The following is a 26,096-nucleotide window of genomic DNA, read 5'->3' as shown; positions in this document are numbered from 1 at the left end:
AAAGTGTAATAGTTACTGTGAGCAATAGTAAAAGTGATGCTTGATTTAGCAAATGTCGCTGATTAAGAGCTCAAAGCTGTAGTTCAAACAACAGAGCAAGAAATGCCAAGGTCATGGGTTTGATTCCCAGGTAACGTATACAATATACAGAATACCTTGAATGAAATGTAAACTAAAGATTTCACAAGGGGTTGAAGTTGGTCACATGAACTCTCTTAGTTTGAAAGTGGTATGATTTCATACACTAATTTTTCATCAATTTGAATGAATCCAATCAGATTTCAGATTCTAAAAGTTCTGTTTATATGAAGTCTAATCTGAAATAAACATAGGCACGTACATAAGACATAAAACGTATGTAAATATAATTTTTTTGATATTGACAATCTACACCGACCCTTATAATCTGATCGACATTTCATTCAGATCTATTGTTTACATGAAAGCTTTTCAATCCTATTGAGTCATTAATCTGATTACTAATGGATTATATGGTTGTATATAAACATATTTTGACCAGTGCTTCATACATCACTATACTTTTGACAATGGACCTATTTTATATGACCACACCTATTTTTATCATTATATGAAAATGGTGCAAAAATTATATGTGAATCGCACCTTAGGGCCTCTGTAACCAAGGCTCTCTAGATCCACAACATATGAGTATCTACTGAGCCTACAAAAACATCTCAAATAGATGAAATCCCACATATCTAAATAACACATTCATTTATAAGCATGGTGAACATCCACTGTGCTTGCAGTTTTTTGACTGGCAGATCTGTCATTGAGTGACGCTAGTTGGAACTAGAGCATAGTCATCAAAACAGCACCAACCGTCCAGAGAGCAGCGCTGAGGATACAATTCATTACGCGCCATGGTGGGAAGGATGGAGTGGGATCTGCTAAGGACACACTGCACACATTTCCTTTGTGAAATATTGCTGGCGTACTTAGTGGTGTAGTTGGCAAAGTTACAATCTGAGCACTATCATACACGTTATCCTCCAGAGAGGCTCCTGCACAAAGCTTTCTCAATGGGTGGAAGACTGATGCTACAGCCAAAGTGTCTTTCAAATCTTTTCCACATTTCTCTAAGAAAATAACATTTGCATTATTATCTCTTTTTCCACCCATTGGAAAGGTTCCTAAAATGGATCCTAATCTACACTTTGTAAATCAGGTGATGTCAACGTAGGGCTGCATGATGAATCGCAAAAAACTGAAACCAAGCCATTCACATAGAACGCATATTCTGCGCATTCTTGAGACGCACAACTATGACTGTTGCACTCGCGTCTCACACAAGAGTTGAATAGCAACCATGTACAGTTAAAAGAGGTTCAACTTTTAGAAAATATGTCTGGAGAATTTTTATTATTTTTTTTTTATTCCATTCCACTGCGTCTCATGTGTTTTTAAATGCAACCTGTGCGATTGATGATTTGGCTATTTGTATTAATCTATGCATAAATACATGATGCTGTTTTGTTCATAATTGTTCATGCAATTTAAAAAATTATATTTAATTTATGGATATTAGTTTAGACGTTATGCACTTTTGTATAGACAGTCATTATTTCATTGCAATGAATAAACAATTTAATGCATTGCATTACCCCCTTGTGGCCAGGAGGCAGGCCAAATGTTTACTTAACACTTATTTAATCTGCATATTATTATATATATATATATATATATATATATATATATATATATATATATATATATATATATATATATATATATATATATATATATAATACACACACCTTGTTAGATGTGACAGTATGAAGATAATACAACCAAACTGTAAGTGTTGTTCACTATGATTCTATTTAAATTGTGAAACTTGTGTATTAAATAAATTCAGTGCACACAGACTGAAATAGTTTATGTCTTTGGTTCTTTTAATTGTGATGATTTTGGCTCACATTTAACAAAAACCCACCAACCCACCAATCTGGTGAACTATCCTCCAGGATAATCATCAGTGGTTATTTATTCTGAAAACATTTCATTTTAATTTGGCATTTGTGTTATCTTGCATTGGTAACAAGACTCCACAAGCTTTCAAAGTTGAGGTTGCCAGATTTCAAGAGCTTAAAGGCACAACATGTAAGTTTTTTTTATTAAAATATCCAAAAACCACTAGAACAGTGTTGTATATTTTGCTGACTTGTGTACATACATTATCCCAAATGTTTTGAAGAATGTTTAAATCCAGAGAAATAAGCAATTTTAACTAGTGACATGGACCGTGTCCATGGTGTCATTGTGTCGCCTGCCAATGAGATCATAAACCCATCGATTTCCAGTTTTGTTTTGTAGAAAAAGAACGTTTTAATAGACCGGTGACGCCTGCACAGAGTAGCATTATAACAAAACTGTCAAATGTATCTAGTATGATAAAACAGCGCTCAGTCACGGCGTCATCAAACTACGCCTTTGTTTCTTTGTTTATTTTGAATACGCGCCCTCTAGCGGCAAAATTTTACATAATGTGCCTTTAAATCCCCCAATCAGAGCTTTTTCATATTGATACATTTTCTTCCCAGTTTTTTACTTGTTCCTGTGGCTCAGTGGTAGGCGCAAAAGGTTGTGGGTTCAAGTCCCAGAACACGTTAGGTAAAAAATGTTAGCCCGAATGCACTGAGTCGCTTTGGTTAAAAGCGTCTGCTAAATGCATAAATGTAAATGTACTTTATCCGCCCAACCTGGCAACCATGCACACACATTCTCTCTACATTAGAAAAAGCGCTGATGAGATGCAAACATGTAAGCTGGAGTTTAACGATCCTTATTGCGATATTCTTCTCAAATACAAGCATAATACAGCCAGTCAGTTTTCTTTCACATGGTCATTTGCGCTGTTTGCAGCGACTAGATCCGTGAGCAAACCATAAGTTGAAATTATCTTGATTAGTGTTTCAACGAAAGTGCAATAATTTTGATGAAATGTAAAAAAAAAGTAAAATGACAGTGTTTCGTGAATATATATTTTCTTTAAGCAAAATCACGATTAACTAGTTAACCAGGTATCATGCAGCCCTACATAAATGTGAAACATTTTCAGAGGTGCTACTAGCTGCTCTAGTCCAAACTACTACCTACAGCACTAATATAGAGCAGCATGAGAACGAGAGTGAACCGCTGTAGTTTACTACCTGTCCACGCTATTGTAACCCCCATCTGAGTAGGCACGGGCCATCCTAGTGGAGCGCAGTAACCTGACCGCGTCCTCCCGATAGAGGGGGTGCATACTATGAGTCAGAACAGAAAGTGAGAGTGTGGTGGTTAGAGTCGGGTGGGGCAAGTTGGTCTTATCTAGGTAATAAAGGGGCGGAGCTCTTAAACTCTCTTTATCCGGGACTTCCTCTCTGAAAGAAGGCACATGTGAAGATCGCCCGAAGCACAAAAGCAGATATCAAGTAACTAGCAGATATGCCAAGCAATCAAAACTATCATGTATGTTGCAGCACACACCAGCAGCAACAAAGATTCGTTCATCCCACAGAAGTGCAGATGTAGTGCTTTTCCAGTGACAAGAAAACTGAAGTGCAAGTCCAAATGATTTTCTATGGTAATGGACAGTGAATATTCCTTTACAGTACTAAGAAAGTGAGAAGTTGCATCCCAAATGACGCACTATACATTATGCACTCATACACTACGTACTTATGCACTATGTATAGTGCATATACAGTATTATATAAGGTTATTTTTTCATTCGTAATTATTTTAGGGATTTTCAGTGTGAATGCACTACTCACACTATTTATACTACAAACCATCATAGAATAGTGCATAAGTACGCAATTTGGGACGCACCTAGAGTCTCAGTAACAGATGTTTTCTCATGTTAAAACATGACTCAGTTGTCCCAAGATGTGATATATTATGTATGAGTGCGTTCACTAGTCTTCATTTCATATTTATGATTGAATAAAGTGAGAAGAGCAACCTCTTATACAGTGCTATGTGTGGGCAAGCTGTCACCTGTCAATCAACTAGCAGTGGGGGGAAGTGGGCGGGTGAAAGTGAAAGGAGTGCTGTGATTGGACAGAAGGGGGAGGTGGGCAGGGCCGCGTGACGCTGCTCTGGCCTGACTGAATACCTGGGGTCCTGGATAGCGGAGTCGACGCTTGGCTGTCTGTGTCTGGTTCGAGGAGGGAGGGTAAGATACTGGCTGCAACCACAGGGAGTAAAGAACAGAAATATGGTTGAATGGAGCTATTGAATATGGAGCGATGGAAAGATTGCCAAAGAGAGAGATAAAATGAGAGAGTGATGTCAAAGAGAAATGTGCATGAATACATTTTTTCCTCCTTTCTTGAAACGAAGTAAACCTTTCCATAGTTCTCGCTGTGTGGCACATTTCATCATATTTCTCACACTGAATTTCAATAATCATGTTAAAGGAAAAGATGAAGGTATGTGGAAAATACTCCCATTTATGTTCCCGGTATCAGAAAAGGCAATCTAGAAAACTCTAAGGGCACAGGAAACACAAGTGCTGTGTGTAAACTCGGGCATCTGGAGCGTGTTTTGTGAACTCGTACCTGTCTGGTGAGTATCTGTCTTCAGACAGGCGATGTCGGGGGCCGTACTGCGAGTGTCCTCCTCTCACACCGTGGTCTAAACTTCGACTGAAGGAGAGCAGAGAAAATGAGAGCCCTGCTACAACAAAAGAGCGCTACTGAAACTCCTGCTAGTTTTAACTGTGAGCAGTGTTATTTTAAAATTATGTTTATAATATTAGTCATTATTATTTTCAATTAACTTTGAATTTATTTTCATGTTTTTTTTATTTTTTATAATTTTGTTATGTGCTTTTGATATATTTTTATATATATATTAATATTTCTATTTAGCTTTAATTTTATATCAAGTAATTTTAGTAATTCAAGTAATTTGGTAACACTTTTTTTATTTTATTTTTTATTTTTTTTATTTTTTTATTTTTATTTTTATGGACCAATTCTCACTATTAACTAATTGCTTATTAGCATGCATATTACTAGCATATTGGCTGTTTACTAGTACTTATAAAGCACATTTTAATGACTCATTCTGCATGACCATATTTTAGATCCCTTAAACTGACCCCACACCTAAAATAACAACTACCTTACTAACTATTAATAAGCAGTAATTAGGAGTCTATTGAGGTAAAAGTCATAGTTTATAGTGAGTGTGTTCCTAATCTAAAGTGATACCAGTATTTTTTTTTCCAGATAGTTGCCATGGCAAAATTTCTAATTTCTAGAGGCCCTACTTGAGCAAATAATATGCAATTTGTTGCAGATGCTGATATTTATATGGCCAAAAAGTGCAATGAAATTCTGATAGCTTGTAATGTAAATCAATGAGAAGTATAGCAGATACTTACATAAAATGATATAAATATCAGTTGTCACTCTATATCTCCCAACAATAAGATGAAATTTAAAGGGGTCATATGATGCTGCTAAAATTAAAAATGTAAAATTATTTGGTGTATTTGGTGTAATGAAATTATGTGGTTTAAAGTTAAAAAACACATTATTTTCCACATACTGAACATTATTGTTTCTCCTCTATGCCCCACCTTCTGAAATGCGTCGATTTTCACAAAGCTCATCGCGCTGAAAAGCGAGGTGTGCTATGATTGGCCAGCTATCCAGCGGGTTGTGATTGGCCGAATGCCTCAAGCGTGTGACAGAAATGTCACGCCTCTTAACATACTGTGATGCCTTGTCCGGCCGGAGCAATGAGACATAAACATAAAACCCATTATAAACGTGATATAAACATGATTTCTAGTTGTGTTTTCTTTTGTGGACGAGTGTTAACTTTTATAAAGAATATTTCTTTGGATTTGAGACTTTAGTCTTTGCAACTTCACAGATCTTCTTTATTCACCAAGAGCTTGTAACACTCCAAAGAGAAAGGAAAATTTGAAATCGTATCATATGACCCCTTTAAATGCTTAGTATTATGATCAAAGCAAAACATAAAATGTATGCAATGAACAATAGAATGAGATTTTAGATTAGGGAACACGTTCATTATTAACTCCATATAAACTCCTAATTTGCTGCTTATTGATAGTCAGTAAGGTAGTGGTTATAGTTATTAGTTTTAGCTGTGGGGTTGGATTAAGGGATCTAGAATATGATCAGGCATATTAAAGCATTAATATGTGCTTTATATGTACAAACAAACAGCCATATGATAAAAATAGGATAAGTAAATGGGAATTAACAATATACAAAAATATTTTAAATACACAATATCCAAAGTAGGCAATTTGTGTGTACAGGTGTGTTATGCACATATGTATGCTAATAAGCAACTAGTTAATAATGAATAGTGAACAGAGTAAATATACCTAACATTATAAAAGATATTCTTTTTAATGACCAATTTCCACCCTCTTTCTGGGCTGCTGATCTGATTTATGTAAACGCTCTGCTCACATGTGAAATGAGCAACAGCGCTGTGTTCACTGAACTGTGCTTGTACAAACTACACAGTTGTACCACCTATTGAGATCAGCCTGAAACCATCAGAGGCATTGTTACAAATGAACATCAGCCACTAGCTTTTAATGCTGGGTTCCTGGAGCAGCACAATGTTTGGCAAACCATCCTGATATCTTAAATTTAGCATTAGTTAAATGCCACCTGGGTGGCAAAGTTGATGAATTACAAATAGACATGACTGATAAAAAAAAAACGTGGATTCATCCATTTGATGTGAGAAAGACGGGGAACGAGACGTTTTTGCAGTATTATTTCCATAAATCATCTTTTTTGGACTGGGGAGGAAGCTGACCTCTTGACACATAACTAACGGCTCGTATGTGTTTGTACCTTTGTGTTGGAGGGACGCTGGGTGAGCGTGAGCGTGTGCGGGTCATGTCCGATCGGGAGCAGTGATTGGATGACATCACCTGCTCCGGGACAGACAGAGTGGAGCTCTGGAAATCCCTGCCATTGTGCCGGAAATCTGAGGAGGCAAACACAGCACAACACATTTAACATCCAAATCATAACTCTTACATTCACTAAAAAATAGGAATAAAGTAGGACCTAATACAATGGCATTCAGACATTTTTAGGTGGTCTAGCACACTGAACTTTATTTAACAGTGATACCAACGCTTCATTCGGGAACATGAAAACACCTTTATAAGCGAACCGTCTCTATTATGTTAGTGTTATATTTAGGTTGGTGTTTTCCTTTTGTTGTGTTGTGAGTCTGAAGTTAAGGTTAGTCTTGTTTCTGAGTATGTAATTTAATTTGATTTGTTGATCAGCATGTGTGAACACACACAAAGACTGGGATAAGCCGGACAATCAGACATCGAAAAGATCATTATAGACACAGCTGACATTTATTCATTTATTCAGATCAGATTATGCATCCTCAAATCAGTGTGTGTTCAAAAGGTTGGGGGGTCAGTAAGATTTTTTTTTTTTTAAAATGAATACTTTTACTCAGCAAGGATGCATTGAATTGATCTAAAGTGACAGTAAACATGTCACTTATGATATTTCTTTTTCAATTAAATGCTAAACTTTTTTTCATCAAAGAAGAATGATTTCTGAAGGATCATGTGACACTGAAGAATGGAGAAATGATGCTGAAAATTCTGCTTTGATCACAGATAAAATACATTTTAAATTATATTGACATAATATTTCACAATAGTACTGCCTTGGTGAGCAGAAAAGACTTCTTTCATAAACATGAATGAATAAGATGCTTTCAAGGACGCTCAAGTCTTCAGTTTTGTAAGTAGAGAGCGGCGCTAAAGCAGGGAGAGGTGACTTAGCTGTACCTGAGATAACACCAATCCCGTCTTCACAGTCGTAATCAGAGAACTCGCTGTCACTGATTCTCTGTGACCCTGAGAGAGAGAGAGAGGAGAGAGAGAGAGAGAGGGAGAGAGAGAGAGAGGGAGGGAGGAACAATCACGAGGGTCATAATGAAGAAAAGAGCCTCTTAACGTGACCGTGTGTTGTTATCCACAGGAAGCTTCATGTCAGGTAAAGTAATCTAGCTAGGCTTATGGCACAGCAGACACACATACTAAACTAGCATTATGTTATCATAACAGATTATAAGGGATGAACCAATATAGAAATAATTATATTCATTTATTTTTTATTAATGTTTTAAATTAAACTTCAATTAGAAATGTTTTCAAATTAATTTATATTATTTTTAATTTATTAATATATATTTTTTTTATTTCATAGTGGTCGATCATTTTTATGTGGCTGATATGTCAGATATTATAAATATGTATAGTTTGGCCTGACTTTTTTTTTTTTTACAAACGTGGCTAAAGCAAATCCTCCACTTTTACATTTTTTAAGTAAATGCAGCAATCAAAAATGTTTTGTACTTTTGAAAGCTTCTGAGTAAACAGTTTGAACTAAACTAAAAAGTGAAAGACCTGATACAATGAATTTAATGAAAATGAAATTAATCCACAGGATAAAAAAGAAATAAAAATAAAAAAGGAGAGCTGCGAGAAGAAAAAAAGCCAAATTGCAAGATAAAAAGCTTCCCCAGGGATATTCTAATATTGACCTACACAAACCGACAAATATAATTAAGAAATCTTTTTGATTTGAATAACATAGTAATGATTGTTGAAATTAACATTAAGATTAATTAATGGTTTAAAAGTATTTTTCATTGTTAATCATGTTATCATAGTTAACTAATAATAACAAGAGGAACCTCATTATAAATCATTACAGTCAATAAATACTGTGCATTACTACTACTGTAGATATAGATGTTAACACTTCATAATAAAGACATTTTTAAATTTGCAAGCCTGCTTTCAGTTCAAAAGAAGCTTAAATAAATAAAATAATGATATACAAATACTATGACATAATAAAACTAAAAATGCTTTCATACTCCAGCTGTTACTGGAGACCTGAGAATATTTGCCATGAAAACTATTTCCATGCAAACACACAGCTTGTGGAAGTGAGTTGCTGCTGATGACGGATAATTAGCATGTACATCATAATGCACTTCTCATTCCTGGCTGCCTGTGAATATATATCTACGGCAGACAGTCTGTGGTCATTTTAAAGAGGTTTCCTCACTACAGCGGAAAAAACAGCTGCAGCTCGTGCTGAAACTCACTCTGATAACACACTGTGGTTCAGACTCAAATGCTACTAAAGAGATCAGTGTGAGCAGAACCAAGCGGCGTGAGGTTTGCTATCATTTAGTCTGAAATCAAAAGAGTGAAACACAGCAAACATCAACCACAGAAAGGTTTGAGAGAGGCTGGGAAAAGCGTGAACAGGCCACACACAGATCTGAACAGGAAGGGCTATTAATTAGGTGGATTTTATATGTATTTTAACGATGAAGATCAGGCCTAAACGGGCAGATAAGCTGTAAAATGAGGACGGGTGGCATGTAGCAGCAGTGATGGGCATCAGCTCTATGCAGGCTGTGAGGGACAGTGTGGTTTCTGATGAGCATGAGGCGGAGGTGAGAGGAGATCACACTTTGAGAGTGTGGAGGAGAGTTAAATCACACTGCTGGCCAATCACATGCTAGCTGGAGCAGGCAGGGCAAAGTTACCTGAGTTGTAAAAATACGGGCCCTTGTCTGGACATGTGTGGATAGAGAGTAACATTTTTTGAAGGAAACAAAACATGAAAACGAAACATGTCAACAAAAACAAACATACATAAAATGTGATGTCCAGATTGATATTTTGACATCAGTTCTGGACATGAAAATAATACAGAATATACAGGACATTCATACCAGAGCAGGCCTGTAAACTTGCCATATTAAATTGTCATTACGATTTTTAAAATTCTATTTCAAAAAGGTGAGGTCCTTTAAATTTTAAACATATAATACAGACTACCATTCAGAAGTTAAAAGTTAAATTGATCAAAAGTGACAGTTAAGACATTTATAATGTTGCAAAAGATTTCTATACACACACACACACACACACACACACACACACACACACACACACACACACACACACACACACACACACTTCAACATTGATAATAATCAGAAATGTTTCTTGAGCATCAAATCAGCATATTATACTGATTTCGAAAGGATCATGTGACACTGAAGTCTGGAGTAATGATGCTGAAAATTCAGCTTTGATCACAGAAATAAATTACATCTTAAAAATATTAAAATAGAAAACAGTTATTTGAAATTTTAATAACATTTCACAATATTAGAATTTTTACTGTATTTTTGACTAAATATATGCATCTTTGGTGAGCAGAAAATACTTTTTGTATATTTATGTATATGTATATTTTTGTATATTTGCATATTTATGTGTAATACATTGAGTGTTAATAATTTTTTTATTTGTTGAAAAGGTGGTTAATAAAAAAAATTATGATGAATGACTGACGTAAAAATCACACAGAAGTCGTTTTCCACATATAAAAGTATTTGAAAACTTGATTTAATATGTTTTTTGCTGTTCATACCATGAGGGAGAAATCAGACTGAGATCACATTTACTATTAGCAAGTTATAAAAGGTACTAATATAATACGTATAATATGTACCTTCAAGGTACTAATATGCACCATTTAGGGTAAATATGGTATAAAGATGCTTCTGTACCTTAGTGACAGCTTAGTACTTTTTTGTTTTTTTCTGAGCGTGTATGTTTACTGTAACAGTAGCTGTACGTACTCTGTAGCCTGCGTGTGGGGCTCTCTCCGTGCAGGAGGCGTCTCTGCATGTAGGGCGAGGGGTTCGGCAGCGGCATCGAGGACACGTCGTGTGTTTGGAGCTTATACCAGTGAGGCTGATCGTCCACCAGCGCCGTCTCCAGCTCGATCAGAATCTACACACACACACATCCGTTTAGGATGACTTATGGTGTTTTATGAGCTCAAATGTGGAATATTTCTTGCATTAAAATAAACAAGAGTAAAACTTCAAGTAAGCCTTTGCCAAGGAAGTCACATAATTGATTTTAAACTCAAAGGTATATTCCGCAGCTCTCTTGCATCACACTGAGTGAATACTGTGAGATGTTTGATGGCTCTGCGTTATTAGAGACGTGGTGTTGGTCCCTCACCTCTCCCAGGAACTCGCTCTCCTCCTCTCGGACTCTGGCCTGGTCCCACAGCGTGATCTCCAGCATGCGCTCCCTGAACTCTCGTCTGTGCACCGGCGAGTACATGAACGTCTGGCTCCACTTGGGCTCCAGAGATTTCTTCACTGTTTTCGTTCTCCTCTTGCTTTTATCGCTGAGAAGAGCAGGTGAGTTGATCATTTTACAGCTGCTGATGTGACCTTACAGACCCACAGAGACAATAAACCAATCCAAGGACCCCCGATTTGAAACTTTTCATTAAAAGTGAATATTATTACACACAATTATTCATTCATTCATAGATTTTTTTTCAGAAGTGAATTTCCGTTTCTTACTTACAAATGGAACTTACATCTATTACTATTTTGTAATCTGGGTTACAGAGTATTTCACATTCAAGTTAAAATCCTTTCTATAAAGGGAGGAGTTTGAGGATTTCAGTAGCTTTTGAATTCTTGGTTTTATTAAAGTTTGCTATTTATTTTATTTGTATTTTTTTTAAATACACTACTCAATGGGTTTACTAAAGCAATAAGTTCCAAGAAGCCCTGGTTTATAGTGAATTTATAACAGCTACGGGGCGTTGTTAGGCACGACCCCCTTAGCTGTTATAAATTCACTGTAAACCACAGCTTCACAGGGATTATTGCTTTTATAAAACGGTTATTCCACATACGTAGTAAGGTTTCACAGAATAAAACACAGCAAATAAAGTGCAATGATATTAATAAAAACAGTATTCTTCCGCCAAACAATGTAGTTCCTCAGAAACAGTTGTGGTTCCAACAAAGTGGTTGCAGAGCAACACACAAACGTAAACAAAGGTGTATGTCTGTAGAGTAATTTACAACAGCTTTGAACATGGCTCAACCAATCAGAATCAAGGACCGGAACTGTCCGTTTTAAAATATACATTTGATGACTAAGTAATTGTGTCGATATATCTGAGTGATTTTGAAGTCTTTATGCGCTCACTGTGGATAGACGCACAAACATACAATATATCTGCACTTTACTTCTTTAAACTTATAATATTGTGTGCTTTGCTATTACCAATACAGAAGCAACCACTGATGTTATTACAATAATGCTGCTGCTGTTTTTTCAACTGCCCTAACCCCCCAAAATAAAAATATGAATAAAAATAGAATCAATATATTTAGACACACTTTCAAATATAACAAATGATTTTTATATAAATATACAGTACATTATTTTATTTTATTTTAGATTTAAATGTTACATTTTAAATTATAAAATTAGATTAAACCATGTGTTCTTAGAATTATTAAAGAATATCAGAATGATTTGTGGAGGATCATGTGACACTGAAGACTGGAGTAATGATCCAGTTTTGCATCACAGAAATTACATTAAGAATATATTAAAATAGAAAACAGTTATATTAAATTATGATAATATTTCACAATATCACAGTTTTATTGTATTTTTGATCAAATAAATCAATCAATTACACCTTTGGTTAACATAAGAGAATTCATTAACACTTTATTTTAGGGTCTCTTAACTAGTTACCTATTAGCATGCATATTACTAGAATATTAGCCACGTATTAGTACTAATTTAACACATATTAATGCCTTAGTTTGCATCCCTATTCCTACCCAATACCTAAACTTTACAACTACCTCACTAACTATTAATAAGCAGTAAATATGAATTTATTGAGGGAAAAGTCATAGTTAATAGTGAAAAAGTGTTACTGAGAATTCTTTCGGGAAAACAAAAAAATTATAACGATCCCAAACTTTTGAACAGTACTGTTAGCGTTGCTCACAAAGGATGCCATTAGAGATTATAATTTAAAATCTTTATGCAATATATATATATATCTGACGTGCACGTACCTTCTGTCGGGGAGGAAGTAGATTTTGACGTATGGATTCCTGGGTCGCCCGTCTTCTCGTGAAGGCAGGTCTTTGGCACCCAGGATAGTGACGATGAGCTGATGTCCTACTTTATCGTACCACAGCTTGACCTGCAGGAAGAGACGAGCGCTGCTGTGCTTAGGAGGTCTGTGAGGAGAACTCACCCCCAGAAGGTCCAGTGGGGGCAGACCTGCAGAGTCCTTCACTTGTGCAATGTGTTCAGCATCACATGCTTGGCAGATCTTTCCCAGAGCAGAAACAGCAGCAGCACACACCAACTACATCAAGCTGACTACCTCTCGACTCCTCTGCCTTTAATCATCAGCTAAATTCACCACTAACACAAACACCAAATTCAACTACTGCTAGCGCTGAATCACGTTTGATACCACGGTGTTTAGGGGGTCAGAGTTTATGTTGCACTTAATATTCCAGGTTTAGACAACTTCTTTACTACAGTCAATCTTTTTTACTTGTATCTCAGTTTGTAATTTATTTATTTATTGCACAGTACTGCAATGACTATAGGGCAAGGCACTGTAATTTATTTATTTATTGCACAGTACTGCAATGACTATATAAATTATTAAAACTTAAACCAGGAAAAACAGAAAAGTAGCCCTGGCAACTAAAAATTGAATATTAAATTATAAAACTTAAAACAGAAAAACAGAAAAGTAGTTTGGGGTGTAGTTGTTAATTGATGATAATGAATTTTGAATTTTATTGTGATATGTTTAGGTTGATGTAATTGAATTAATATAATATATAATCAATAAAAATAAATGATATAATATCTATATAATATATTTATATATAAAGAAAAATATATAGAAAATATATATTATATATATATAAAGAAAATAATAATATATATGACCAAAGCACATTTGTAAAACTTAAACTAAAATTAATATAACAAAATTAAAGGCAATTCAAAGTGCCAGTTGGTTTTTTATATAAAATATTGTTTTACAAATGGCTTACACATATAAATTCATGCTTGTTTCAATCTTGCCCCATACAGCTATTTCTCAAAAGGATCCTGATAATGTAAATGTGGTTTTATTTTTATTTTACAAACTGAGGGACGAGTTTCTGGTATAATTGGCAGTATGCTACAGATGGACAAACTGGAAGACTGCAGGACGGTTATGAAATATGGAGAACAAAAATACTCTGAATAAATGAATCATGAAATAATCAAATTCATCATTCAATCTAATAATATATTTTGAAATAAATCAAAAGTTTAATGTACTTTACTGAATAAAAAATAAATGAAAAGTTACATGTACATATTTTTTTGCAATATTTCAATGAACTTTTAATAATATCCACAATTTATTCTGTAATGTAATTACATATTTGTTTATTTATATATATTTTTAAATATATTTTTTCACATACAAAATAGTATTTTTAAATCAATAAATTGAATAATACTAGCTTTGACTTCTGAAGGAAAAAGTTAACATTTATTTATTTAATGTTGAGCACTTCTTAAGTGTTCATTGATAGAAATTCTCAGTCTTCCCAGTATTTGCCCTTCCAGATCACTAGAGCTGAAAGAAACACAAGTCTATAATGCACCTTTAGAGAGAACTTGCTATTCTAGATAAATACTCCAGTACTAATGCATGCAGCAAAGCAACAGAAAGAGCTCAATACAGACAAGAGCAATCCAGGACGCTTCCATTGCAAAAACAGCAGGGGGAAGGCTTCAGTCCAAACAAATTGTACCGTTTGATTCTTCTACAGACGCATCGAGGTCTGTGCTTTTATTAGTTGACTGCATCTGGAAACAGTATAAAATCCATTTTCATCTAAAACTCCATTGTCGAAAACTATAGCAACAACTATTGGAGTTTATTATTGCAGTTAAATGGGGGATATATATATATATATATATATACTATCTATATATATATATATAACATATCAATATACTACTAGAATATATAATATATATATATATTTTTTTTTTTTTTTTTTTTTTTTATTGTCCTTCCACCTACCACATTAAGACTGCAGGTTTTATGTCAATGATATTTTGCCAAATTTTGCATTCCACATAAGAAAGAAAATCATACAGGTTTGCATAAATAGTCATTGGTACAATTTGTTTATTATCTGTGAGGTTTAGAGAAATGTTCTACATTGGAAAATGCAATATTATCTTGAAAGTATGGTAATTAACATCTCTTCATTGTAACACAGAACATAATATTTGATAGTACTTATCCAAATCGGGCCTCTTTTGTACTAAAAATAATACATTAATTAATTTTGAACACTAAAAATTTAAGAAAACATTTGCATTTCATACAAACTATTTTCTATACAATATAATACAAATATAACGTTCCATGTTACATGACAAAAATTTAAAAAATGTCTCTCTAAAAAAAATGTTTAAAATTTAAAGAGACTCAATATAATAAACGATGCTAAAATCATGCCACATTTAAATAGAGAATAAAATAAATGGTATATAATTCATTTAGAATATTTCAGCCTCAGCAAGATGGCCGTTCAATTAATTAAGCCAAATTCATACTGTAATAATGAAACAGCTCTTATGAATTGTGGCTATAAATCGCAAGGGCAATGACGTATAACTTTAGGGGAAAAAATAAAATCTGAACAAAAGAGCAAAGGGGGAGAAACTTGGAATGCTGCCGTTTTCCTGCAGTGCATTTTCCAAATAACGCAGAGAGAGAGAGAGAGAGAGAGAGAGAGAGAGAGTAATGAAGGATTGAGAAAGACTGCCAGAAATGAAAGAAAAGATTAAAAAGAGACTGAGCAGAGAAAGAGAGAGAAGTCTGACGATGTTACCTGGACCTAGGGACAAAAGGGGCGTGGTTCTTCTACTAAGGCATTGGACTCTGGACTAAGCAGATAAGCAAAATTAACAAGAAAACAAAAGAATTAAGAATAAATGCACAGAGGTGCACGGATGATAACGAAAAATTTGAGAAGAGATTTAGCCTAACTGAGTGACATAAGACCGCTTTTCTAAAGCAAAACTGCACAGAGGCACACGAATCAAAAAATAGAGGCGTTGTATGTGATCGGGTTGTTCAAGTACATTACTTCCGTAATGCGGCTAGGGCGAGTCAAGACATACTTCATAATGCAGCATAAGTATTGTATCCACAGCGACACATCAACACATATTAGCATGTACTTTTTAAAATAAAAAAATCTATATTTAATTTTTTTTTTTTTTAAATATTCAAACTGCCACATTAAGATGCATCACGGCAGGTTTTATGTCAATGTAGGGCTGATTAATCGCGATTAATTGCATCCAAAATAAAAGTTTGTTTATTATTATTATTACTATTATTATTACATACGCGTATACGCGTTAATCGTCTCCAGAGGGTTGAGTGTTTGTGTTATTTTTGTGCATTTATAAATAAAGTAAATAAAGTACTATATTATGTATTTACAAATGTTTATTTCGGAGCATTGAAATCAATTCGTGATTCATTATAATCGCGATTAAACAGCCCTATGCCAATAATATCCTGAAAGTGCGGTTAACATACTGAATCTCTTCATTGTATCAAAGAACATTATATTTCATAGTACTGATCCAAACTGAACCTCTTAAAGGTTTTTTTTTCTTTTCAAAACTTGTACTAATTGTACTAACTAGGAAAAAAAATAAACGTTAATACATTAATAAGCTACAAATAGGAAGTTCTTCATTCATTGTCACTGTAATTTACAAATTATTATTGTTTAATTAGCTAACAAAGAATTAAATCATGTGTTTTTATCCTTTTGTTTTCTACTCGTTGTATCCTAACGCTAACTGATGTATCTTAATGTGATCGCACGAGTAGCTGTATGTATTTTATGAAACATTCATTTACTTTCGTTTGCACTGAGATGAAAACAAAATGTACACATTTACTGTCATTGTACATTTTTCTGCCTGTTACATTTTTTTTTTTTTTTTTTTTTTTTTTTTTTAAGTTGGGAGGTTTAGGATAGGGAATAAATATATAAATAAATATATAAAGGTCACAAAAGCATCAAAAAGTTATTAATTTATAGTAAAGAAACTTTATGTGTAATGTTTATGTGCAAAGTGAACTGATGTATGCCTAATGAATTTGTAAACATTTTAGGAACACTTATTAATGCAATTCATGTCTAATAAAGGAAGGTCATTGCCTTTAATTAAGTATTTTCTGTGACCTAATCTAAAGTGAGAACTATTTACTCCTGATAACAATTAACAACTCCTTTACTCCTGGTTTAAATACTGCACATCAGTTATGCTTTGTGTTGTTAACAAACTATAATAAAACATTATGTAACTCTCTATATATGAACTACTTAAACAATAATTTGTTAACTATTGTGACATTGAATAGAGAACTCACTATTTGTGCATATTATTGTATTAACAATGGAGACTACATTTTATAAAATTTGAAATAACAATAAATTATTATTATGATTTATAAGTGCTTTGTTACTGTATACTGTACTTATTTATTAAGTGTTGTTAACATAATAATTTTTTTATTAAAAATTTTTTATATAATATTATAACAGACCTATATAACGTTTCATGTCATGTAACGAAGAATGGAAAATGTTTGTCTAAAATAAAATCAGTTTTAAAATTTAAAGAGACTTCATGTTTTTATAATATAAAATAAGTTTTAAAATTTAAAGAGACTTTAAGATGATATTAATAAAAAAGTCAAATGCAGAATTTTATATTTATAATATTAAAATTTAGTTTCCTTCTAAAACATTTTAATGCATTACTTGTGTTTCTCAATAATATATAAACAACAACATGCAGCAATGATGAGTTGTTTGTTTTTTTGTTTTTCTTTAGTATGTTTGTGTTTTTGTTTTGTGTGTACACAGTAAGTATTCTGACTTCAGTATTTTAGGATAAATCTCCCTCATTCCAAACACAAAGAAATCAAATTGACGACAGCGCAAACCATAGTGAGACACTAAAAGCATCACCCGGACAGAAGAACAGACACACTTCAGTGCAAAAACAGAAAAAGCACACACATTGTTATTATTAATAAACAGCGTTTCCTATTTAAACACAATCTCTCCACATTTAGCATGTTCACAGTTGTCGCTACAGCTCGTTTCCTTATTAAACAATTAAAAGGCACAGTAATGGCTAATCTGTATCCATGCCTGAAGCACCTGGGTCAAACTTACCTCGCACACGTCTTCGGCGCACAGTTAGAGACACTGATAATGCAAACAGTGTAAATTATTGAAACGCTAAACTGCAGTAAAGATCGAGGCTGATCGTTCAAGTAAACACACCAACTTCAGCACAAAGTACAATAGCTAGTCTTTCAAGGAAGTGTGTTTTCCTAACAAACCGTAAGAGCAGATCTGCAGAGTCTACGTCAATCGGGTAACAAGCTTGAAAACTAATAATACTTTTTCCGTGTCAGGACTCTTTCCAGGACTCAGACTGCTCTGTGACGGACGCTGTCTAGCACTGACACACAACTGTCTAGAATCGCAAAACACACCTGACTGGAAAATGTCAGACTTACAAATGTAAGATGATGTGACGTGTCCGTTATATATTTTAAATAATTTGAAATATCTTAAGATTATGCTTATTTAACTTCAGAACACTCCATTCAAATTACATTCTAATGCTTGTAGCATTCAGCATTCCACTAAGCCTGTCAAAATCAAATTTCAAAATGAATAGAAATATAATTTCAATGCACTGGCACAACCTAATCAGTGTGTATTTTCAAAACAGACTGGTCGTTAATTTACATTTTGTCCTAGTAATGTTACACAAATAAAATATTGCTAATACTAAGTCCTTTAGAGTGACTCGAGATCTACTTCTAATTACACAATCTGATGAAAATCATCAAACATTTTGTTAATTAGGACACCAACAGCAAGTATTTTTATGCTCGTAAATTAGGATGAGGGAGAGTTTTAACTCCTACAATTAATAAAATGTGTAATGTTTATGAGGAAACGAGATGTTAATGCATTCTGTTCTGCAGCGTGACATGCTGCACTCCTATTAAAACTACACTTAACGGCTTGTTTTAAAATTGTGTTATAATTACCATGCTCGCAGAGGCCACGTGAAATATCTGTATTTTTCCCATTTCAATGAACCAGTGAAATAAATAAATATGTGTGTAAACAATCTGTCTGCTTCTAAATACACTACTGGTCAAAAGATTGGTGTCAGTAAGATTTTTTTTATGTTCACCTGCATTTATTTGATTAAAAATAAAGTAAAAACAGTTATACTGTGAAATATTATCACGGTTTAAAATAGCTGTTGAATTTTCAGCATCATTACTCCAGTCTTCAGTGTCACGTGATCCTTCAGAAATCTCTATAATATGATGATTTACTGCTCAAGAAAGATTATTATTGTTAATGTTGAAAACAGTTGTGCTGCTTATAATTCTGCATTCTTTGATGAATAGAAAGCTCTATTTATTTGAAATAGATTTTTTTTGTAACATTATAAATGTCTTTACTGTTACTTTTGACCCATTTAATGCATCCTTGCTGAATAAAAGTATGAAAAATGTATTAAAAAATAAAATATATAAATAAAAATCGTACTGAGCCTAAACTTTTGAACAGTAGTATAAAAGATAACTTACTAAAAAAATTATCATTGTCCATTTGTCAACTCTGCATTTCTTTTAAGGCCTTATATCATCTTATCTACTCTTACCCTTTTGTCTTTAGATCTGGGCTGATATCTGTGTGAATGAACAGTGAGTGCTGGCAAACTCCCTGAAGACACAGTGAAATAATCGCTAAACCTCAAAGCTAGCGCCATTTCATCATCAGTGAAGCCCTGAGTCGAGCGGCCAAAGAAAAGAAGTCAGATGCGGGTACTCACTGAGAGCTGTCCGGACAGATACTGAGGGTTGTCCCGGAGCATGCCAGGACTCATGGGGGACGTGACAGAGATGGACGGGCCCATCTTTTGAGATTCAAAGGAACTTGAACCTGAAAAATAGGCCAAGAATGTTTAGATTGATCCTCCTGCTGGGAAAGGCAGTGCTAAAGTATTGATACGTTTTATATATCAAAACTAGCACAACTTACTTGATTCAAGTTGTCCTTGTGTGCTCTCTGGTATTCTAGGGACATCTCTACAAGAAAAAAGTAAAGAGCATTTTAATGATAGCATGTGTGTGTCTGTAAAAATAATAATAATAAATAAAAAAAATAAAAAATACTCAAAGCATCCCAACCATATACCAGAAGGTAATATGGCTGGGTGAAATACTGTGGCTAAAATGTAAGGCTTTGAATGAATTTAAATATAAATTCTGATATTTATTTATATTCTCTGAAATGGTTTTAAACAATCATTTCAACCAAACAGCCATTGTTGTCAAGAAGATTTAACATTTTTAGGTAAATGTAATTAAAAATAATTAAGACATCCACACTGTTTTTCTATAAATTAACGTGTGAAATAATTCTAATCATTTTAGTCATTTTATATACACTGTTAGATGCTGTTATAAACAGCAATATTTACATACACAACCAGTCAGAAGTTTGGAATGATTAAGATTTTTTTGTTTACATACACAACCAGTCAGAAGTTTGGAATGATTAAGATTTTTTTGTTGATTTAGCAGCACAGCTACATACACAACCAGTCAGAAGTTTGGAATGATTAAGATTTTTTTGTTGTGTGTGGTTTCCATGTTAATGTGATTGCATTAATGAGTAGCTGAATTTTTTTTAACATTGATAATAATCAGAAATGTTTCTTCAGCATCAAATCGGCATATTATACTGATTTCTGAAGGACCATGTGACACTGAAGACTGGAGAAATGATGCTGAAAATTCAGCTTTGAAATAAATTACATTCACATAGAAAACAGTTGTTTTAAATTGTAATGATAGTTCACAATATTACTGTTTTTACTGTATTTTTGATCAAATAAATGCAGCCTTAGTTAATGGTTTATTAGTAGTGAGAATTGGACCTTAAAATAAAGTGTAAACGAGACTTCTTTCAAAACAATTGAACTATAATTATTCCAAACTTTTGAATGGTAGTCTAAACAGTGTATATTTTGACTACAACATTTTAAAGCATGAGAAGTGACACATGGGAACATTTTGGGTGATTATAAGGAGTCCTTTGATTTTTAAATGATTCACTGAATCAAAAATGAATCAAACTTGCTACTGAGGATAAAATCTGAGATGTGAATCAAAAATGAATCAAACTTGCTACTGAGGATAAAATCTGAGATGATATAATTTTTTAAGGAAATAACCCACCCCCCCCCCCCCCCCCCCCCCCCCCCCCCCAAAAAAGCAATTAAGATATGCACGATGTTAAAGGAACAATATATAAGATTTACCTAATAAAATATCCAAAAAACAACTGCACAGTGTGATATATTTCATGCAGTTGTCTACTTAAATTATTCCAAAAGCACCCAAGGATTTGTGTAAAAAGTTGTATAATTAAATTTTTACATTTGAATCAAGGTTTTTGTGTACACCTGGCCATCTTGCTGCTAGACTCTCAATGGTTTAAGCGGAAAAATGCCTAGCACTTTGAAAGTAACAAACAATCATTTCTAATTATGTCAATCTGTTCTAACCTGAAGCAGGACTTTCATTTCAAATAGTGTACAAGTTCAAGTTTCTACATTTGTGTGTGTGTGTGTATGTGAATATAAGCATTCACATGTTGGGCTCCCACAGGCTATCCTTCTTCATAAAGCTCTTCTGTCAAAGAAAATGTGCTCTGTGTCCCTGAACTGACACGTTGAGTAATGATCCATCACCCGCTTCACTCACCCGATGGGCCGCGAGACCACCAGCTCCACCTGCGGCTCTGGCTTGGATTCTAGAATGATATTGTAAACTTCCTTGAATGTGGCTCCCTGTAAGACCCTCCCGTTCCACTCCAGGACCTGATCGCCTGAGGACCGACACAACACTGCATCAATACGACATCAAATATGATAAAGCTGCACTTAAACCAACGCTAGTTAAAGGGATAGTTCACCCAAATGTTTGTGTTATGTTATGATTTTGTTGTTTTTGTGTTGTTAGGGATAGATAAGTGTTTATTTCATCTTCGAAACACAAATGAAGATATTTTTAATGAAACCAGAGACTTCTGTCCCTCCAATGAAAGTTAATTCCAGCAAAACTTTTAAGCTTTAAAAAGTTCAGAACGATATTGTAAAAGTAATCCATATGAAGATACTTAAATCTCTAAGATTTATGTCCTCCCACTGAAAGTCTATGCAACCAAAATGTTAAATCTTTGTAAAATTCACAAAAACAGGTAAGTAATTCATTTACATTTGGCAGACACTTTTATGCAAAGTGACTTACGTTGCATTCAAGGTACATTCATTTTTAACGAATCCTAAGCACTTTCTGTCCCTCCACTGCACTTTCAAGTCCATTTCACCAAAACTTTCAATCTTCAAAAAGTCCATAAAGACACTGTAAAAGTAATTAATTTACATTCTGGCAGCAGCTTTTTTCCAAAGTGGCTTACATTAAATTCAAGACACATTTACATTTTATCAGTTTTGGTGTTCCCTGGAACTCAAACCTATGATTTCATATAAATCCAATATGAACTGAACGAACGGTTTAAACACAAATTATGATATATTTAGTGAAAAGTAATTTCCGTCCCTCCATTGAAAGTCCATTCCACCAAAACTTTCAATCTTCAAAAAGTTCATAAAGACACTGTAAAAGTAATCCATATGAGAGTGACAGAATTTCCATTTTTGTGTGAACTTACCTTTTATGTTAAAAACATGTAGAAAGGACCCACTTTAAAGTAAGTGTCCTTACCTACTATGTACTTACATTTAAGTTAATTATTTGATGCAGTGCACTTATTGTGTACATACATTTATATTTGAAAATACCATCCTGCAATTACATATGTATTTAATTTCTGTAGATATATCTAAATTTTACTGGTTAATTGAAATGGGAAAATGTTCTGTAGATACATCTAAAATTACACTGTTGACCTCTATCCATTAAACCTAACCAGACCACCAAACCTGCCCCTAAACTAACCTGTATCCTCATCAATAGCAACAGAGGGGATTTGCAGTTCAACATGAACACAATGGGTACACTGTACCTAACAATTTGTTACTTTATTATTAAGTACATACAGTAGTATTTAAAGACACCTAATATAAAGCAGCACCTAAAAACCTTTACTTATACACAGAATCCCATAATTCAGCAGGATCACAGACTTCACATGGTTTCAGACCAAATGCTTTTACGCCTTCCACAGTCTAAAGCAAGTTGAAAGAAATGTGTTTATTTGTTAAATCTGAATAGATGCATTTACCTGGTCGGAGATGGCCGACAGTGTCTGCTAGACTTCCTCTCTTCACCTTCGTAATGAAAGCACAAAGTCTGCCGGACTCTGTCATCTTCCCTCCCACCACCTGCAATACAGACAACACGCAATGCTAATTATTTCAAATATCTTTTACATGAAACTACAATGTGTTACTACAAGGGGCATGGAAGGTGGAATTTAAATGCTGAAAGTTTGACGTGTGCTATGGAGAAAAGATGGAGATCCACATCAATACCATGTGCTAATACTGTTCACTAAGAATAAACAGGGATTGCTGACAGTGACAGTATTTGCATGCTTTTTCTGCATTGTTTTAACACCCCACTCACTAAAGGAATCATGCAAATCAAGCAACTCAGCAAATGCACCCAAAAAAATTAAAGCTAAGCACAGTTTGCACAAGAAATATTGCTCTCTATTCACAGAAATGTACTCAAATAATGGCTGGAAGACAGCGAGTGGGCAAACTTTCAGGAACTAAAGCACACCAGCACAAACAGTGCCTTAATTTACCCTTTTGTGGAAATGGCTACTGTTTTAAGTGTAAAGGACCATCAGTAACCAATTTATAATACAAGAACTAACGCAATAAGATCAAAATTTCAAGAAAACTATATATAGTAAGTACACTGTGCATTGTGTATCAAGTTGATAGAGGGTTTGCTGAAGATCTCTTATGATCTAGGGTCATTAGCATGGCTTTGATCGAGTGAACTTTGACAGTGTTTGGGGATCTCTTACCTTGAGGCCCAGAAGTGCCCCTGTGTCTCTGGGCACCGTGCCATCTTTCATCCGCTTGTTTAGCACTATCCGCCCTATTAGGCGCTCTCCATCTTTGGATGGTTGCCATGTCACCGGGTGCTACAGGGTCAAAGTGACAATACACCTCTGGTTTTTATACAAGCATCCACACACACACACACACACACACACACACACACACACACACACACACACACACACACACACACACACACACACACACACACACACACACAAACACTTTACAAACACATGCACATGCACAGGCTCAGGGAAATTAAAGCAGGATGTGAATAACTCTTATTTGCTGTGAAGGCACAAACCGAACCAAGGTGTCACTTAAAATATAATTTTAATTTTGTAATCATATATTTGAGTGAAACAGTATGTTTACCGAAAAAAAAAAAAAATGTAGGATGGGATTTGAATTTATCCATTGAGATGTGATTGAGTCATGACAAGACCAGAATGGAGTTACAAGATTGGTAAGAGAAGATGCTAACACTATACACTATTAACTAGTTTCTTATTAGCATGCATATTATTACCATACTGCCTGTATATTAACACTTATAAAGCACATATTAATGCAAGACCATATTCTAGATCTCTTAACACCACACCTAAACATTACTACTACAACAACCAACTACTTACTATCAATAAGCAGCAAATTAGGAGTTTATTGAGGGAAAACTCTTAGTTAATAGTGAATATGTGTTCCCTAATCTAAAGTGTAACCGAGAAGATTTGTAAGAGAGATTTGCAATGTCAGCTGAAAACAAACATTGTTCTAGTTGGAGCAAGTTATTTCATTTTGATGAATTATGAAGACAAGCCTTTTTTTTTTTTAATCTTATGGAATAACATGGACACATGAATCGTTCCCAGTAAGACAAGGAACATATATTAAGTATAAGGTCTGTTTTGATTTCATGATGACTTTAAAAAATGTATTTTTGTGTATCTTGTCATTATAAATGTATAAATCAATAAATACCATAAAATTTATGGCATTTAAAGGAATAATTCAAACAAAAATTAAAAACCCTTTCATCATTTTCTCACTCCCATGTCATTAACTAATATAAGGAAAAGCCTGAAAATGTTCCCATCCACTGTAGTTCTCTTATCTAATATGCACTCAATTCATATGGTGCATCAAGATATGTAAATGTTGTGGCAAATTTGATCTCTATGTATAATATAATTTAGCTTTTTTCCCCCTTGACACGTTTGTAAAAGTTTGCACCACATTTAAACTGAATGACATTTAAGAGCTTCAGGGAAGGGGAAGATGATCAGCTAATAACATTTTGGTCTGCACTGCACAAGAAAATGGAAACTATCTAGGCAGAAAATTACCATTATGTTTTTGTTAACTTTACAGACATTTATTTTAACCTAAAACACATCACTATGCAAAGCGTATTTAAAACACCTGTGAAAATTCAATATGGATTTCATATTAAAGGGTCAGTTCACCCAAAAAGAAAATTTGCTGTTTATTTACTTATCCTTAGGTCATCCAAGACATACTGTAGATGAGTTTTTTGTTCAGTAGAAAAGTAAAGAAGATTCTTAGCAGAAACCATGGTCCTTGATGATTCTGTCCGAAAGAATCAGTTCGCAAAAAAAGAATCGGACTTCGCTGTTTGCCTGTGGCTCATGATTACAGGTAATAATGTGGTAAATAATGCTCAGTTTTCCACACAGACCAATCATTTTGCTTCATAAGACCTCATTATACTGTATCATCAGGAGCCATAGGCAATGTTACTTCTTTCATCACGACCACACAGAAGAAATAATATTCTGCACACAGGACAGATGCGAAAATAATTTGGGAAAGCCATTTGAATTAATATTGGTAAGTGTTAAATAATTGCAATGCTCGAACAAACCGC

General features: G+C 34.1%; 1 protein-coding gene across 33 annotated transcripts in view; it reads right to left on the bottom strand.

The window, feature by feature from the left end:
• LOC109062068 (regulating synaptic membrane exocytosis protein 2-like) overlaps positions 1-26,096 on the bottom strand; it is a 128,403-nt gene that overhangs the window by 41,047 nt on the left and 61,260 nt on the right. For 24 of the 33 annotated variants that reach the window (XM_042775963.1, XM_042775962.1, XM_042775965.1 and 21 more), the window contains 14 exons: positions 24,169-24,288; positions 23,413-23,512; positions 21,870-21,993; positions 20,140-20,186; positions 19,931-20,040; positions 13,000-13,130; positions 11,114-11,285; positions 10,723-10,876; positions 9,616-9,642; positions 7,835-7,903; positions 6,864-6,999; positions 4,569-4,655; positions 4,124-4,195; positions 3,174-3,269 (listed from right to left, as the gene is read on the bottom strand). In XM_042775963.1, the coding sequence (XP_042631897.1) occupies positions 3,174-3,269; positions 4,124-4,195; positions 4,569-4,655; positions 6,864-6,999; positions 7,835-7,903; positions 9,616-9,642; positions 10,723-10,876; positions 11,114-11,285; positions 13,000-13,130; positions 19,931-20,040; positions 20,140-20,186; positions 21,870-21,993; positions 23,413-23,512; positions 24,169-24,288 (1,445 nt within the window). Of the gene's footprint in view, positions 1-3,173; positions 3,270-4,123; positions 4,196-4,568; positions 4,656-6,863; positions 7,000-7,834; positions 7,904-9,615; positions 9,643-10,722; positions 10,877-11,113; positions 11,332-12,999; positions 13,131-19,930; positions 20,041-20,139; positions 20,187-21,869; positions 21,994-23,412; positions 23,513-24,168; positions 24,289-26,096 lie in introns of those variants that run through there. The other 9 variants (XM_042775976.1, XM_042775986.1, XM_042775989.1 and 6 more) reach the window with 4 other exon arrangements.

Source organism: Cyprinus carpio, chromosome A19 (assembly GCF_018340385.1).
Source record: "Cyprinus carpio isolate SPL01 chromosome A19, ASM1834038v1, whole genome shotgun sequence".
NCBI classification, from domain to species: domain Eukaryota; kingdom Metazoa; phylum Chordata; class Actinopteri; order Cypriniformes; family Cyprinidae; genus Cyprinus; species Cyprinus carpio.
Note: the sequence above shows the minus strand (reverse complement) of the source record. Positions and strands in the feature narration are given on the sequence as shown.